The sequence below is a fragment of the Schistocerca gregaria genome, chromosome 2 (assembly GCF_023897955.1).
Source record: "Schistocerca gregaria isolate iqSchGreg1 chromosome 2, iqSchGreg1.2, whole genome shotgun sequence".
NCBI lineage: Eukaryota > Metazoa > Arthropoda > Insecta > Orthoptera > Acrididae > Schistocerca > Schistocerca gregaria.
Window position 1 is genome coordinate 444,417,543 of NC_064921.1, and position 16,666 is coordinate 444,434,208.

The 16,666-nt window shown below is 43.5% G+C and overlaps 1 protein-coding gene across 1 annotated transcript in view; it reads left to right on the forward strand.

The window, feature by feature from the left end:
• Positions 1-306: 306 nt before the first annotated feature.
• The window catches only part of LOC126335832 (Down syndrome cell adhesion molecule-like protein Dscam2), a 313,257-nt gene continuing 296,897 nt past the window's right edge, over positions 307-16,666 (forward strand). Inside the window, exons 1-3 of the mRNA XM_049999299.1 lie at positions 307-379; positions 8,449-8,612; positions 12,847-12,952. Of these exons, the coding sequence (XP_049855256.1) occupies positions 8,466-8,612; positions 12,847-12,952 (253 nt within the window). The 5' untranslated portion in view covers positions 307-379; positions 8,449-8,465. The remainder of the gene's footprint in view (positions 380-8,448; positions 8,613-12,846; positions 12,953-16,666) is intronic.

The following is a 16,666-nucleotide window of genomic DNA, read 5'->3' on the forward strand; positions in this document are numbered from 1 at the left end:
CCCTGAGTCCTTTCTGACACGAAGAGGCATATCGATTAGGAGTATATTGTAAAGACGCACTCACAGATTCTCTTTGAGTCACCAGTAGCAAAACACGGAGGGTGATAGGCAGTCCGATTATAAACCTGTTATTCATTTTCTCATGTTGGTTCAAATGTTCAGATGTGTGTGAATTCCGTGTGTTACTGCAGATGGTACCGCGGGGCGGGTAACGCGCTGTCGGGCCCGCCGGCAGAGCTGCAGCTGGGGGACAGGGTGCGACAGGTGGGCGGAAACCTCTACTTCCGGTACGCCCTGCTGGAGGACTCTGGCCGCTACACCTGCCTCGTCAACAACAGCGTCGGCGCCGAGCGCGTCGTCACAGACCTACTCGTCACAGGTGAGTCGCGCCCACAGAGCGTAACACCCAGTCTCTTTTTATCCCGTTTGCAGGCGCCACCGTGAGAAGTCTGATAAAACTACCTACTGTATGTAGCCGACGAAACCACCTCTCTGGCCTTCGCCACAGCTTCCAGACTTCCCAGGTATCTTCAATAACAGTGACGAAACACACTGTCTAGGTCGCTTGGTATGTTTCATTTGGACAACCGGTTTCGACCTGATATATAGGTTATCCTTAGATCCATACATGGTGATTCCATGATGGTGAGACAAACTTCCAGAGATGATGGAGAAGGGTAAATGTATCAATTTGAGGTAAGGGACCCTAGTCAGGAAATTACCGATTCGAAAGTTATAAGCGAAAATAGTTCAGATACCACTGACTGTGAACTACATATATCGTATTGTTGTTGTTGTTGTCTTCAGTCCTGAGACTGGTTTGATGCAGCTCTCCATGCTACTCTATCCTGTGCAAGCTGCTTCATCTCCCAGTACCTACTGCAACCTACATCCTTCTGAATCTGCTTAGTGTACTCATCTCTCGGTCTCCCTCTACGATTTTTACCCTCCACGCTGCCCTCCAATGCTAAATTTGTGATCCCTTGATGCCTCAAAACATGTCCTACCAACCGATCCCTTCTTCTAGTCAAGTTGTGCCACAAACTTCTCTTCTCCCCAATCCTATTCAATACCTCCTCATTAGTTATGTGATCTATCCACCTTATCTTCAGTATTCTTCTGTAGCACCACATTTCGAAAGCTTCTATTCTCTTCTTGTCCAAACTAGTAATCGTCCATGTTTCACTTCCATACATGGCTACACTCCAAACAAATACTTTCAGAAACGACTTCCTGATACATAAATCTATATTCGATGTTAACAAATTTCTCTTCTTCAGAAACGCTTTCCTTGCCATTGCCAGTCTACATTTTATATCCTCTCTACTTCGACCATCATCAGTTATTTTACTTCCTAAATAGCAAAACTCCTTTACTACTTTAAGTGTCTCATTTCCTAATCTAATTCCCTCAGCATCACCCGATTTAATTTGACTACATTCCATTATCCTCGTTTTGCTTTTGTTAATGTTGATCTTATATCCTCCTTTCAAGACACTGTCCATTCCGTTCAACTGCTCTTCTAAGTCCTTTGCCGTCTCTGACAGAATTACAATGTCATCGGCGAACCTCAAAGTTTTTACTTCGTCTCCATGAATTTTAATACCTACTCCAAATTTTTCTTTTGTTTCCTTTACTGCTTGCTCAATATACAGATTGAATAACATCGGGGAGAGGCTACAACCCTGTCTCACTCCTTTCCCAACCACTGCTTCCCTTTCATGCCCCTCGACTCTTATTACTGCCATCTGGTTTCTGTACAAATTATAAATAGCCTTTCGCTCCCTGTATTTTACCCCTGCCACCTTTGGAATTTGAAAAAGAGTATTCCAGTCAACATTGTCAAAAGCTTTCTCTAAGTCTACAAATGCTAGAAACGTAGGTTTGCCTTTTCTTAATCTTTCTTCTAAGATAAGTCGTAAGGTCAGTATTGCCTCACGTGTTCCAACATTTCGACGGAATCCAAACTGATCCTCCCCGAGGTCTGCATCTACCAGTTTTTCCATTCGTCTGTAAAGAATTCGCGTTAGTATTTTGCAGCCGTGGCTTATTAAACTGATAGTTCAGTAATTTTCACATCCGTCAGCACCTGCTTTCTTTGGGATTGGAATTATTATATTCTTCTTGAAGTCTGAGGGTATTTCGCCTGTCTCATACATCTTGCTCACCAGCTGGTAGAGTTTTGTCATGACTGGCTCTCCCAAGGCCGTCAGTAGTTCTAATGGAATGTTGTCTACTCCGGGGGCCTTGTTTCGACTCAGGTCTTTCAGTGCTCTGTCAAACTCTTCACGCAGTATCGTATCTCCCATTTCGTCTTCATCTACATCCTCTTCTATTTCCATAATATTGTCCTCAAGTACATCGCCCTTGTATAACCCTTCTATATACTCCTTCCACCTTTCTGCCTTCCCTTCTTTGCTTAGAACTGGGCTGCCATCTGAGCTCTTGATATTCATACACGTGGTTCTCTTCTCTCCAAAGGTCTCTTTAATTTTCCTGTAGGCAGTATCTATCTTACCCCTAGTGAGATAAGCTTCTACATCCTTACATTTGTCCTCTAGCCATCCCTGTTTAGCCATTTTGCACTTCCTGTCGATCTCATTTTTGAGACGTTTGTATTCCTTTTTGCCTGCTTCATTTACTGCATTTTTATATTTTCTCCTTTCATCAATTAAATTCAATATTTCTTCTGTTACCCAAGGATTTCTAGCAGCCCTCGTCTTTGTACCTACTTTATCCTCTGCTGCCTTCACTACTACATCCCTCAGAGCTACCCATTCTTCTTCTACTGTATTTCTTTCCCCTATTCCTGTCAATTGTTCCCTTATGCTCTCTCTGAAACTCTGTACAACCTCTGGTTCTTTCAGTTTATCCAGGTCCCATCTCCTTAATTTCTCACAGTTTTGCAGTTTCTTCAGTTTTAATCTACAGGTCATAACCAATAGATTGTGGTCAGAGTCCACATCTGCCCCTGGAAATGTCTTACAACTTAAAACCTGGTTCCTAAATCTCTGTCTTACCATTATATAATCTATCTGATACCTTTTAGTATCTCCAGGGTTCTTCCACGTATACAACCTTCTTTCATGATTCTTAAACCAAGTGTTAGCTATGATTAAGTTGTGCTCTGTGCAAAATTCTACTAGGCGGCTTCCTCTTTCATTTCTTAGCCCCAATCCATATTCACCTACTATGTTTCCTTCTCTCCCTTTTCCTACACTCGAATTCCAGTCACCCATTACTATTAAATTTTCGTCTCCCTTCACTATCTGAATAATTTCTTTTATTTCATCGTACATTTCTTCAATTTCTTCATCATCTGCAGAGCTAGTTGGCATATAAACTTGTACTACTGTAGTAGGTGTGGGCTTCGTATCTATCTTGGCCACAATAATGCGTTCACTATGCTGTTTGTAGTAGCTTACCCGCATTCCTATTTTCCTATTCATTATTAAACCTACTCCTGCATTACCCCTATTTGATTTTGTGTTTATAACCCTGTAGTCACCTGACCAGAAGTCTTGTTCCTCCTGCCACCGAACTTCACTAATTCCCACTATATCTAACTTTAACCTATCCATTTCCCTTTTTAAATTTTCTAACCTACCTGCCCGATTAAGGGATCTGACATTCCACGCTCCGATCCGTAGAACGCCAGTTTTCTTTCTCCTGATAACGACATCCTCCTGAGTAGTCCCCGCCCGGAGATCCGAATGGGGGACTATTTTACCTCCGGAATATTTTACCCAAGAGGATGCCATCATCATTTAATCATACAGTAAAGCTGCATGTCCTCGGGAAAAATTACGGCTGTAGTTTCCCGTTGCTTTCAGCCGTTCGCAGTACGAGCACAGCAAGGCCGTTTTGGTTAATGTTGCAAGGCCAGATCAGTCAATCATCCAGACTGTTGCCCCTGCAACTACTGAAAAGGCTGCTGCCCCTCTTCAGGAACCACATGTTTGTCTGGCCTCTCAACAGATACCCCTCCGTTGTGGTTGCACCTACAGTACGGCCATCTGTATCGCTGAGGCACGCAAGCCTCCCCACCAACGGCAAGGTCCATGGTTCATGGGGGGGTATATCGTATTATCGACCAGAAAAAGAAACTTGCGATATTCATCGGATCTGAAGTACATATCTTAAGAGCTATCAGCACTTCTATTCTTTGCAACTCTGAAACATATCTCTTCTGCTGAACAAGTGACCATAGATCGTATGGCATGCATTTTAGAGGCCTTGTTTACAATTTTTTTTCTTCTTTTGGTCCATACAAATAGGTGTGAAAATATGGACAGTAGATGCATTTGAAGAGATTTGTTTCGCAGTTTTGAAGATGAACAAGTGCTCGTAGCTCTTAAGATATGCTTTTTGGAGTTCATATATACTAGACTTTTTTGCTTCGAACGATCGTTCCTGTCCTATCACTAAATATTGGAGATTCCTCCTGGAGCACCGTATAAACTGAAGCGCCAAAGAAACTGGTATAGTCATGTGTATTAAAATATAGGCATACGCAAACAGGGAGAATACGGCGCTGAAGTCGACAACGCCTATATAAGGCAACAAATGTCTGGCGCAGTTGTTAGATCAGTACTGGTGTTACAATGACAAAGTATCAAGATTTAAGTGAGTCTGGACTTGTTGTTATAGTCGGTGCACGAACAACAAGGTAAAGCATCTCCGAGGTAGCGATGAAGTGGGGATTTTCCTGTACGACCATTTCACGAAGGTACCGTGAATACATCAAATCTCCGACATCGCCGCGGCTGGAAAGAGATACTTCAAGAATAGGACCAATGACGATTGCAACCCTTCCGCAAACTGCTGCAGATGTCAGTGCTGGGCCATCAACAAGTGTCAGTGTGCTAAGCATTCAGCGAAATATCATCGATGTGGGCTTTCGGAGCCGAAGGCCCACTTGTGTACCCTTGATGAAGCTTTACGCCTCGCCTGGGCCCTTCAATACCGACGTTGGACTGTTGATGACTGGAAACATGTCGCCAGGTCAGACGAGTCTAGTTTCAGATTATATCGAGTGGATGGACGTGTACCGGTATGCAGACAACCTCATGAATCCATGGACCCCACATGTCAGCAGGGGACTGTTCAAGCTAATAGAGGCTGTGTGATGGTGTGGGGCGTGTGCAGTTTTAGTGATGTGGGACAATTGATACATTTAGATACGACTCTGACAGGTGACACGTACCTAAGAATCCTGCCTGATCACCTACATCCATTCATTTCCATTGTGCATTCCAACGGACTTGGGCAATTCCAGCAGGACAATGCGACACCCCACACGTCCATAATTGCTAAAGGGGCTCCAGGAACACTACTCTGAGTTTAAACACTTCTGCTGGCCACCAAACTCCCACCAGGCGGATTAACGACGAGAGTCGTTGTGCTGGCCAGTCTGGGTTTGGATTTAGGTGATGCCCCACATCCTACTAAGTGAATGCTGGGCTGGTACCCACGTCCAACCTCAGTTAGATGATTCGCCAACATTTCGAAAACTTTCATCCACTTTTCTTGAATAACACTACATGCGGACAGTTGGGTTACAACTATTCCGTCTCAGGAGGTAATGGCGTGGCAGGAGGAAGGGCATCCGGCCAGCCCTTAAATTAACAGCATCAAACCAGATAATAACTTTGCCGATGTTACTCGATGTGGGATACAGGTTCAAGAAAAAGAAAAAGAATCTTACCTTATTTCTTCATATCTTGTCACGTTTAACTTCATGCACTATCCCCAACACATTCGGCTGGCATGAGGGTAATTTGGCACTCCTGCTTATCCATTACATTCTCTGCACGTTTCCAGTTTTCTGTTTGAAAGAATAAACTGGCATACCTCCATAATGAGAGAAATACCGATCTCAGCAAGAAGAGACGATATTAGTTTTTTCCATCACAGATCTTGTGCATATGTAGTTCCATTAATGGGCTCTACACTCTCGAAGTGTGTTATTTTGTAATTTTTACTGCTCGTGGTCGTGCGGTAGCGTTCTCGCTTCCCGCGCCCGGGTTCCCGGGTTCGATTCCCAGCGGGGTCAGGGATTTTCTCTGCCTCGTGATGGCTGGGTGTTGTGTGTTGTCCTTAGGTTAGTTAGGTTTAAGTAGTTCTAAGTTCTAGGGGACTTATGATCATAGATGTTAAGTCCCATAGTGCTCAGAGCCACTTGAACCATTTTTGTAATTTTTACCAATCGTAACACTTTTAACTTATCCTCATCCTCATTTAAATAAATCTATACTGTGTAGTGCGTATTATTACAGAAGTGTGCTTCAACTCCCGTTTTAAATATGGTGGTTTTAGATTTCTGTTTCTTCTTCTCGGAAATTTATTGTAGACATTGTTTCGATAGGAGAAAACACTGTTTTCTCGGGATATGTCACACACGGCTGGCAGTTGTTCCACGACCATAAAAAGAGGTGTAAGTAAATTTTTTCTTAATGTTCATCATGCACTGGTAATGGTGTAGTTACAGTCCTCAACTAATGAATCAAATTTTTACAGTGAATGCGATTATTAGTTCTGGTTACTATTGTTATAGTCCATCTCTGAGGTTTGAATTTTGCAGCATGTTTTGTGTATCAAATCCGGGAACAATGATATCAATAGCTAAGTTTTGAAAGTACATAGGAACAATATCTGGCTACAAGGCATTTGGGTTTTCGCTCTGGTCACAGGAATCTAAAGGCGTGCCATACTGACGATCTTTGTATGCATTCCTGATTTGTCATTTGCTACCTCTACCAGCAGCTGCGGGGTGTTTTATTTGATAAGTCAAGGTTGAAACATACTGATGCGAATTATTTAAGGAAGCAAGAAAGACTGGTAGATGACTATCAGCTTGGGTTTCGGAGAACTGTAGGAACCCTCGAGGCAACACTGGCCCCACGACTTCCATTACAAGAAGCAACAGCAGTTGTCGTTTTAGACAAAGTTTCCAGAATGTTCGCAGAAATACTGTTTGAAATTCTGGAATTAGCAGTAATATAATACAGGAAGCAAAAGGTTCAATACAGGTTGTAAAGATATCAGACTGCCGTTATAAAAGTCAAAGGACATGAAAGGAAGCAGTAGTTGACGACGCAAAAAGATAAATTGTAGCCTAGCCCTCATATTATTCGGTCTGTACACCGACCAAGTAGTGAAGTAAGCCTAGCAGGAATTTGGGGAAAGGAATTATGGTTCACAGAGGAGAAATAAGAACTCTGACAGAGATGGCAAACGACTTGGAGCACCAGTTCAAAGGACTGGATTGGTGTTTTGAAAAGAGGCTATAAGATTAAAAACTAACAAAAGCAAAGAGAGCGTTTTGAAGGGTAGTCGAATTAAATCAGGTGATGCGGAAGGAACTGGATTGGGAAACGAGGTACTAAAAGTAACAGATAAGTTTTGTTATTTGAGCAGTAAAGTAACTCACGTTGGCCGAAGTACAGAACATATATAATTCAGATTGGCAATGGCAAGAAAAGCGTTTCTGAAAAAGAGAGATTTACTGACATCGAAAATAAACTTAAGTGTTAGGAAGTCTTTTCTGTTGATACAAGGAGACTTAATAAAATAAGTTACACTTTATTATGGCAGGTCGAACAATTTTTATTGACTGCTGCTACACTTCAAACTGACACAGTTACATGATATTTTTCTACATAGTCAACAAGTCTCTGTAAAGTGGAACGTCCTACCGTTCGTGCAGTTTCTCTTCGAGAGAAATTCACTCCTCTGTCACGGAGCCATTAGAGAATCTCTGCGTGAACGTCCTGCTAATCAATTCCTCGATCGCGTGGACAACGTCATCTGTGTTCGATGCCAGTGGCATTCTTTTCTTCCCGCCCAGCCTCACTCACACCATTGCACCCTTAGTATTTTGCAGCTGTGACTTATTAAACTGATACTTTGGTAATTTTCACATCTGTCAACACCTGCTTTCTTTGGGATTGGAATTATTATATTCTTCTGTCTGTGGGTATATCGCCTGTCTCATAAATCTTGGTTACTAGATGGTAGAGTTTTGTTAGGCCTGGCTCTCCCAAGGCTGTCAGTAGCTCTAATGGAATGTGTCTACTCCAGGGGCTATGTTCTTATAAGAAATATAATCGAAAAAAATCTAGAAAGCCGGCATTTGAAGCTGACTGTAGAAAGATTCTACTGCCACTAGCATACACTCTGCATAAAAACAACGAAGATAAGACAGGAGAACTTAGGACTCGTACGAAGACATACACACAGTTGTTTTTCCTTCGCTCTGTTTGCAAGTGGAACATGTCAAGAAGCGACTAGTAGCGGTGCAGGGTACCGTCCACCATGCACCGCACGATGGCTTGAAGAGTATATATATATAGATCGGACTGAAAACTAATCAACAGCATCTGCAATTACAGTGTCATTGTCATCCGCAATGAGGATTTCTTGGTAACAACGTGTGTGGTGTTACAGCGCCGCTGTCAGCGTACATGAGCCCGCAGCTGCAGACGGTGGACGCTGGCCAGGCGGCCAGCCTCAACTGCACCACGGAGGGCCACCCCCAGCTGGCCGTCTCCTGGCTCAAGGACGGCCGACCGCTCGCCACCTCACCGCGCGTCCAGCTGCTCAACCGACAGGTAGGCACCCCGCACAGCTTCCGCGTCCCAGTTGCTGTGTCTCACGCCAGCCACTGCGGAAGTCGCAGCACCGAGGCCACTGGTGGCTAAAGGGAACATCAGACATTATAAATGGGCAAACGAGCAAACGGTCCCAATTCCAGGTTGCCGATCAAACGATTTCCTGAGCCACAAAAACTTTAATTTTCAGTATCTCATACAATTATTGAGCGACATAAAAGAATTAAAATGCTGTCATGATGCACTCATTAAAAGGTTTAACACAGGCAGTGGTACCTTTGATGTCCCGGGGGCCTCATTCACATACTTGCCTAAGCTCGATGGGCGCCTTATGGCGTGACGCGCAGCGCTCCTTGTGCATAAAGTGAAAGCTACACTGAACAGCCATTACATCATGACCACCTACCTAATATGACCACCTTTGGCACGGGTAACAACAGCGACACGTTGTTGCGTAGAAGCAATGTCCGAAAAACATCGCTTCGGTTCACCTCGAGACGCCTGGTGTACCTCCTTCCTCGTGGGATGACTGGAACTGATCGGCTGTCGTATCCCCTCAAACTAATAGGCGCTGCTCGTGCTTGGTTGTTTACATACTTGGGTGGGTGTAGTGGCATCTCTGAACATTCAAAGGGACTGTGTCTGTGATACAATGTCCACTGTCAACGTCTACCTTCAGGAGTTCTCGAAACCGTGGTGATGCAAACCTTTTTTTTATGTTTGTATATGCGCTGGCGCTTGCTCCTAGGTGAACCCTTCAGCAGCAAGCGTCACTTTGTTGAGACCTACGAGAAAGACAGGCCGTGGCCCGTACTTCTCAGTACGTAACACTCAGATCTTACGAGTGCCAGCAGCAGTGTGCGGCGGTGAGAGAGTTTAACAGCTCTTGTCTGCGCGTTTAAAGAAGTGCACGTTCTCGACAGGACACGACAAAATTAAGACCTTTGGTCGGTATATTTTCCATTAAAAACTGATACCCCGCACGCCCTGCACGGAACCGAGCTTTCCCGAAGTGTGGCGGACAAGCCTACTATAGTGGCGTCACAAGTTCGTTGCAGGGTCCGTATACCTCGTTGCCCACAGACTTCGTACGCTGATGCTGTTTATTTTTCTCCTGCATACCAAACAACACTGGCGATTTTAGCGTGTTCCTGGAAATAAAATAAACTGCGGATGGAAATCCCTCTCCGAAACAGTCATCGATAGAGCACCGCGTACATCCGAGACAAGGCCTGTGTACGCAGCAGCTAGCTCCCCACTGGCGATCGCGGGAATCAGTCTTGATGACTGACTAATGAACAACATTTGCGAGACGTCCCGCCTACAGCACGTCAGCGGTGGCCTGGTCTAGAGGCAGACGCAGCTCTGTAGCGTCGTTCGATGACATTTCCGGACAAAGGTTCCTATCGTCAGTTTGTTCCTCAAGACACCCTCTGCAGTCCCTCGAAGTTTGTGGCAACATTTCTGGAATGTCCTATAACTAATGGGTGTGACAGGTATACATGCAGATATTTTTATATTTGGTATCGTAATATGTTCACACACCAGCGTCTTCATTGTTTTTTCTTTGCATCTAACAGTCTTCCCACAAACACGTCACAGACTTTACTAGCTGAACTTTTTTACACAGTCGTAACTGCAGCACAAATTAGGCTACATCTGTCAGTACAGACTGTTTTGAGTCCACGCATCCATACTTTTAACACCTGCCCTACTGCCCAGGGAAAATAAGCCGTAATGGCTTCCTGTTGTCCCATTTAGTTGGAGATACTAATCACCTTAAAAACATATTCTTAATAACTATAATTTTAGTCTGCAAGTGAAGTAAATACTAATGAATATCGTTAGTTACATCGCCCTGTCACAAAAGAAATATCTGCACTTATGGTAAAACAACTATAATATAGGAAACTCGGACGAAAAATTAGTCTCCTTCTCCCACTCCCTCCTCCCCCTGGAGGCATCACGGTAATACAGTGTAACACCGCCTGATGATATCGTTCTCGATTCCGTTTGGTAAGGAGTTCATACGTTTCTTCAGATATACCCTATCCAAACGAAGCCCTCGTTGGTGATTGGGCATAGCAGAGCTACGGAGCATTCGGTATTTTGATTGCTAAGCTTCAACTGTTCCAATTAGTTGCGGACAATATGTATGTTACTGTGATCTGGAAAATAATCGGGCTGTCGAGTTGCGATATAATGCTTGAGTGTTCATATCCAGTAACGTACACGTACATAAGAGCTAAGCACACGGCTATTGTCATTTCGGAAGGTGGGAGTATCCACACCATGTTCATCACAGTGGTATAGAAGAGAGGGCAGCACTTGGTTACCGCGAATGTTGAAACGAAGATTCTGGTTTATGCTGAGGGTAACTTAAGTGAGTGGGCCCAAGTCACGATACGGACACCATCGTCAAACCGTCACAGAGACACCTCCTGCCTGAGCTGCACCCTCTACACTCTGCTTTTCAAACGCCTCACTGGTCCATCAGTGCTCTCGCCGCCTTGCATAATTTGAAAAGAGGTAAAATAGTGACTCATCGGACCATATAACACGCCTCCTCTCAGGTACTGTCCAGTTTCCGTGTTGTGTAGCTTTTTCTGCCGTTGCGAGACATAGCCTTTTACCAGATTCTGAACACGAAGTGTCCGTTGCATGCAGTTTACTTCGCAGTGTTCATTCGGAAACTCGTTTTCATGCAACTACAGTCACTGACAGAAGCAGTTCCTGTCGAGTTTGATACCGATTGCAGTTTATAAGGCTTTAAACAAGTTTCCAGTCCCTGGCAGTTAAGGTCTTCTTGCGACTGTTATTCTCGCACTGTGTTCCATAGATGCGAGCGGTACACCATTGCCGCACGGAATTAGCCGAGCGGTCTATGTGCGCTGCAGTTATGGACTGTGCGGCTGGTTCCGGCGGAGGTTCGAGTCCTCCCTCAGGCATGGGTGTGTGTGTTTGTCCTTAGGATAATTTAGGTTAAGTAGTGTGTAGGCTTAGGGACTGATGACCTTAGCAGTTAAGTCCCATAAAATTTCACATAAGCAATAGATCAAGCAACCTCAAACACTGTGCGGTCACAGGCACGTCCAAATTCGATAGCTCCTTTCTGCTATTTTGTCATATTTTCACGTCGACCCACCTTACTGCGTTGCTACTGTGGACTGTCATGTACACGCCGTTTCATTCCCCTGACTTAAGTCGGTGCTGCAGGTTAACATTACCGCCTGATTGGATCCGCACCATATATCAGGTAAAAATAAGACATTTTTATCTAAACTGATTCCCATTTAGCTGCAAAGGATTTAGCTCTTGCTGCTTCTATTTCAGCGGTACAATTAATATAGCTTACATAAGTCTATGTGTGTCTCATATAAAGTTGTTTTGCGACTTTACTTACGTCCAGGTGGAGTGATGTTCATAATGAATCACGAAGCGGATATTTGTCTGGTGACAAGCAGTATGAATCACATTATTTCTTCTGTATAGATTTTTGACAGATAAAATGACAATTTTCGCTCCTACGATACTTTACGTCTACTGAGTAAGTCGTACCTCTGACGGTCAGGATGATGTTTGTATATCGTAGATATTAGAATTCTGTTGTAGTTAAAGTTATCTACTGTCTATGAGTATTATATGGTTTTTATTCTTTTCCTTTTTGTAAAATTTCAACGTAGCTTTCCAAATATTTTTATATTTGTGTTAACGACATAACTGTAGTAGCTATAATGTACAACCATCATCTCTGGCGTTCAGAGATACGATTTACTCTGCAAACATAAAGTATCTTGGGAGTGAGAACTGTTATTTTGTCTGTCAAAAATAGTATTCTGTACAGGTGAAATTATGAGATTCACACAACTTTTCATCATACAGGTGCATTCTGAACGTCACTGGACCTAGACATAAATAAAACTGTAAAACAACTTTATATGAAACCAACATAGACGTACGTAAACTGTGTTAACTGTAACTCCAACAGGTACACGTGACAATGGAATAATACACAAAACAAGCTTTTAGTGAAGAAATACGAACAGAAGAAGATAAATGAAATATTTTGCAGCTAAGTGGGATCCGATTAATACGAAAAGGGGTGACTAACATTTTGAGCAGCTAGCTTACGAGGAAAGGGAGTAACAGATGTCTAACGCATCTACTTAATATTCTCAGTAACAATCAACTGGGAAGTATATATAAATTGACAGATCATCCCGTTTGGTTGCAGGCGCTGAGGATCCAGTACGTCGAGAGAGAGGATGCAGGCATGTATCAGTGCTTCGTGTCCAACAATGAAGAGAGCGCTCAGGGCACGGCGCAGATCAACCTCGGAGGTGAGACCAAATTTCGTAAACAGTGTTTAAAGGAAATTATCACAATAATTGCCAGCAAGTAGTATTGTTCAAAAAACGTCATACGTCCAGAAATTAATAACTGTTGACGTATGGGTCATTTTACCTGTGGCCAGAAGGGTGAGTAGTCAGTGGTGTAGTGTCCTGACTTCCGTTGGCCTCTTTTTATTTGTTGTGTTAGTCTCAGTATTTACTCCTCTGGCTGTGATACTATTTTCAGACATATTCTATTTGGTTCAAATGGCTCTGAGCACTATGGGACTTAACATCTACGGTCATCAGTCCCCTACAACTCAGGACTACTTAAACCTAACTAACCTAAGGACATCACACAACACCCAGTCATCACGAGGCAGAGAAAATCCCTTACCCTGCATATACTATTTGATCATAAGTATCCGCACTTCTCATGTGATGATTTCCAGCTAAAATATACCAATAATGACCCGGTCTTTCAAACACAGCAACGAACAGCTTAGAACAACAGGTTGTTCACATTATAACTAATGACTAATAAATGTAATTACAATCAAAGAATTGAATCGGTTAACATCTAAATCTAACCACAAGGTCCATCTTTGTTTAACGGCAACATGTGCCTTAGTACAATTGTTCCGGCTGTATTAAAGACCAAGAGCTGATTCATTAGAACATTGATGCTCGGGTACAAACCGAAAAGGAAAGGCAATATAATAGCGCGACAAATTTTCAAACGACAACTAGTGTCTTTGTACAATACTACGGCCTATATTTACGACCAATGAGCAAACCGAGTACACCTCTGAGGAACGGGTATAAAAGAGAAAATAAAAGAAAAGGCAATACAATAGCGAGACAAATTTATAAATGACAACTAGTGTCCTAGTACAATACCACAGCTTATATATACGACGAAACAGCCGACCGAGTAAAACACTGAGGGTCTGGTACAAACCAGAAAATAACAAGGAGGGCAGGTAGATAATGACACAAATCACCACGACGATTACAGAATGTTACTTCCCTTTATCAGGAAGCAGTTCTATGCATCCACGGTGCGTCGCAGCGTTTACTGAGTGGTGCCGATGAAAGCCAGGTAGAAGAGGACAGGCAGGCCAAAAGCGGTCGTCTGACGCAAATGTTGCCAACCAACCGACGGGATGTCGGCCTGCTGCTTGTAGTCGACGGTGATCCTAGTGAAGTACTCCGGTATCTTCACTCTGCCGAGGCCCTCCTTGCGCAGCTCGTGGCTTGCGACGCTACCGCCAATCCCTAAACTTAGTGCCTATATATATCGGCAAGTAAAGACCTTCTAAGGACATAGCCCATAGATACCAACTCTTCGTCATAGATATTGGCAATAAGGCCGCAAGGACAGTCCATACTACACCTGAACCAGTGGCGCCAGACAGAACAGTCTACTAATTCAATGGCGGCACACCTCAAAAACGTTTTGCGCCACCACCATGATTTGCGTAATTTGTGTTCTTTTGATCGGAACCCTCTTTCTCAATACAATTTTACGTCGAGGTAGAAATAAACCAGCAGGCTCAGTGCAGTTCAGAAGAGCACGCTGTTTCCTCAGGCGTGAGCGGCGCTAGCATGCGGAAGTTGTCTGTCAGACTCAAAACTTGAAGACTTCTGGCATAAGAAGTTACCATTACTCTGCGAGCGGCCTTGTAAAGGAGGTCGGTGGAGCTGACACAGGTTCAGGGCACTCTCTTGCCTTACCGTGAGAAACAGCCCCTAAAAAGCGGAAGAATCAGCAATTATCAACGGCATGAGGATGCAAAAGGTAATGAAAACCGCTGCATTACAGACACATAATGTATATCCACAGGACACGTCGCCTGCAACTGAAATGTGTCACTATGATCTTTCCATTAGCAAAAGATTCCGGACTAGTCCCCCATTCGAATCACGGGAAGGCACAGCAAGAAACAGGTGACCAAGAGGAAAAGATTGAATAACCAGCGAATGAATAACATTCTACGAGTCGAGAAGTGGAATATCAGGAATTTGAACGTGACAGGGAAGCTAGAAAATCTGAAAAGTGAAATGCAAAGGCCCAGCTATATACAGTTGGGTCAGTGAAGTGAAATGATTAGAAGTTACAGATTTATGGTTATAGAAGTATAGCGTAATATCAACAGCAGCAGAAAATGGTATAACTGTAGTAGGATTCAGTGTCATCCCGCGCCATCGTTCAGAGATTAGCAGCAGCCGGACTATGCAATTACCGTCTCATGCGTAGACTCCCGTCAACATCAAAGTATAGCGGCTTCGTCTGGGGTGAGGGTGACCGAGATGCTGATGAATGCCATCACACTGTGTTCAGCGATGAACTGTTATTCTGCACCACCCAGAATGACCATCGCCGGAGAGGGCCCATTCTTTCAATGTTTTGAAGAAGTATAGCTGTGTTAATCCTGGTGTCGTGATTTGGGGGAGCTGCAGGGTGTGACTTCCGATTACGGCTGGTGATGGCTGAAGGAACTCAGATCGCACAACAGTGTGTCACAGATCTCCTGTGTGAACATTTTCTGAGTTTACGGGTGAGCCTTTGGCACACCAACGTGGACGTCAGAATGGTTCGCATCGATTGTACTGGCCGACAATCGGATCTCTCTCCACGAGCTCAGGTGCTGCAAACGGAAAAGATGTCGCGCAATGGATAACCAGCAGAACATAGGTGGCGCTATTAAACACGAGATGCTGTAGCACACACAACACAACAAACGAGGTGTTCATTTAACTAAGAAAAGAAATGGCGATCCATTCACCAGACTATGCATCCTCTAGTGGCGAGAAACCGATCGTAGCTTTTAATAAAAAGTATTCTACAGCCCATACGAACTGTTTCTTTCAGTATGAAGAAATTTGTCGACGGTTGCCCGGTCTTTAATATAACATGCTCCATAATAACCTTGTACAGCGCCAACAATACAAAAAGAGTGTAATTTTAAAAATTTTCACGAAATTAGCCTTCATCTTCGTAGTAAGCAACAAATACAAGAAGAAATTGCCAAAAAGAAAACAATCAATTATTTCATTGTTTCAATTTTGGAATATAATTTTGAATTTTTATTATTATTCTATTATCATAATAACTAACTAATATAAGAAGAAATTGTCAAATAGTAAAAAATCAGTTGTTTCAAGGCGGTGGTTTAGCTTTGGAGCCACTGTGAAATACAGTTATCAACCACCCATTACTTCGTGACACACACACTGAGGTGATAAAAATGATGAGATGGCTCCTGATACCGTGTCAAACCTCATTTTACCCGGCGTAGCGCATCAGCTCCAAGTGGCATGGAATCAACAAGTCGAAATTTTGTATTCAGCCATTTTGCCTCTACAGCAAACCATAATTGTGAAAGTGTTTCAGGTGTAGTATTTTGTGCACGAAGTGACCTCTCGATCATGTCCCATAGATGTTCCGTGGGATTCATGTCGGTCGGTTTGGGTGACCAGTTTCATTCGCTCGAATTGTCCAGAATTTTCGTCAAACCAGTCGTGGACAATTGTAGCCCGGTGACAATGCCATCGTCATTTGGGACCATAAAGTCCACGAACGGCTGAAACGGTCTCCAAGTAGCCGAACATAACCATTTCCAGTCGATGATGGGTTAAGCTGAAGTAAAGCATCCACTATATTCCATGCAAACTCAGCCTACACCGTTACGAAGCCACCAACAGCTTCACAGTGCCTGG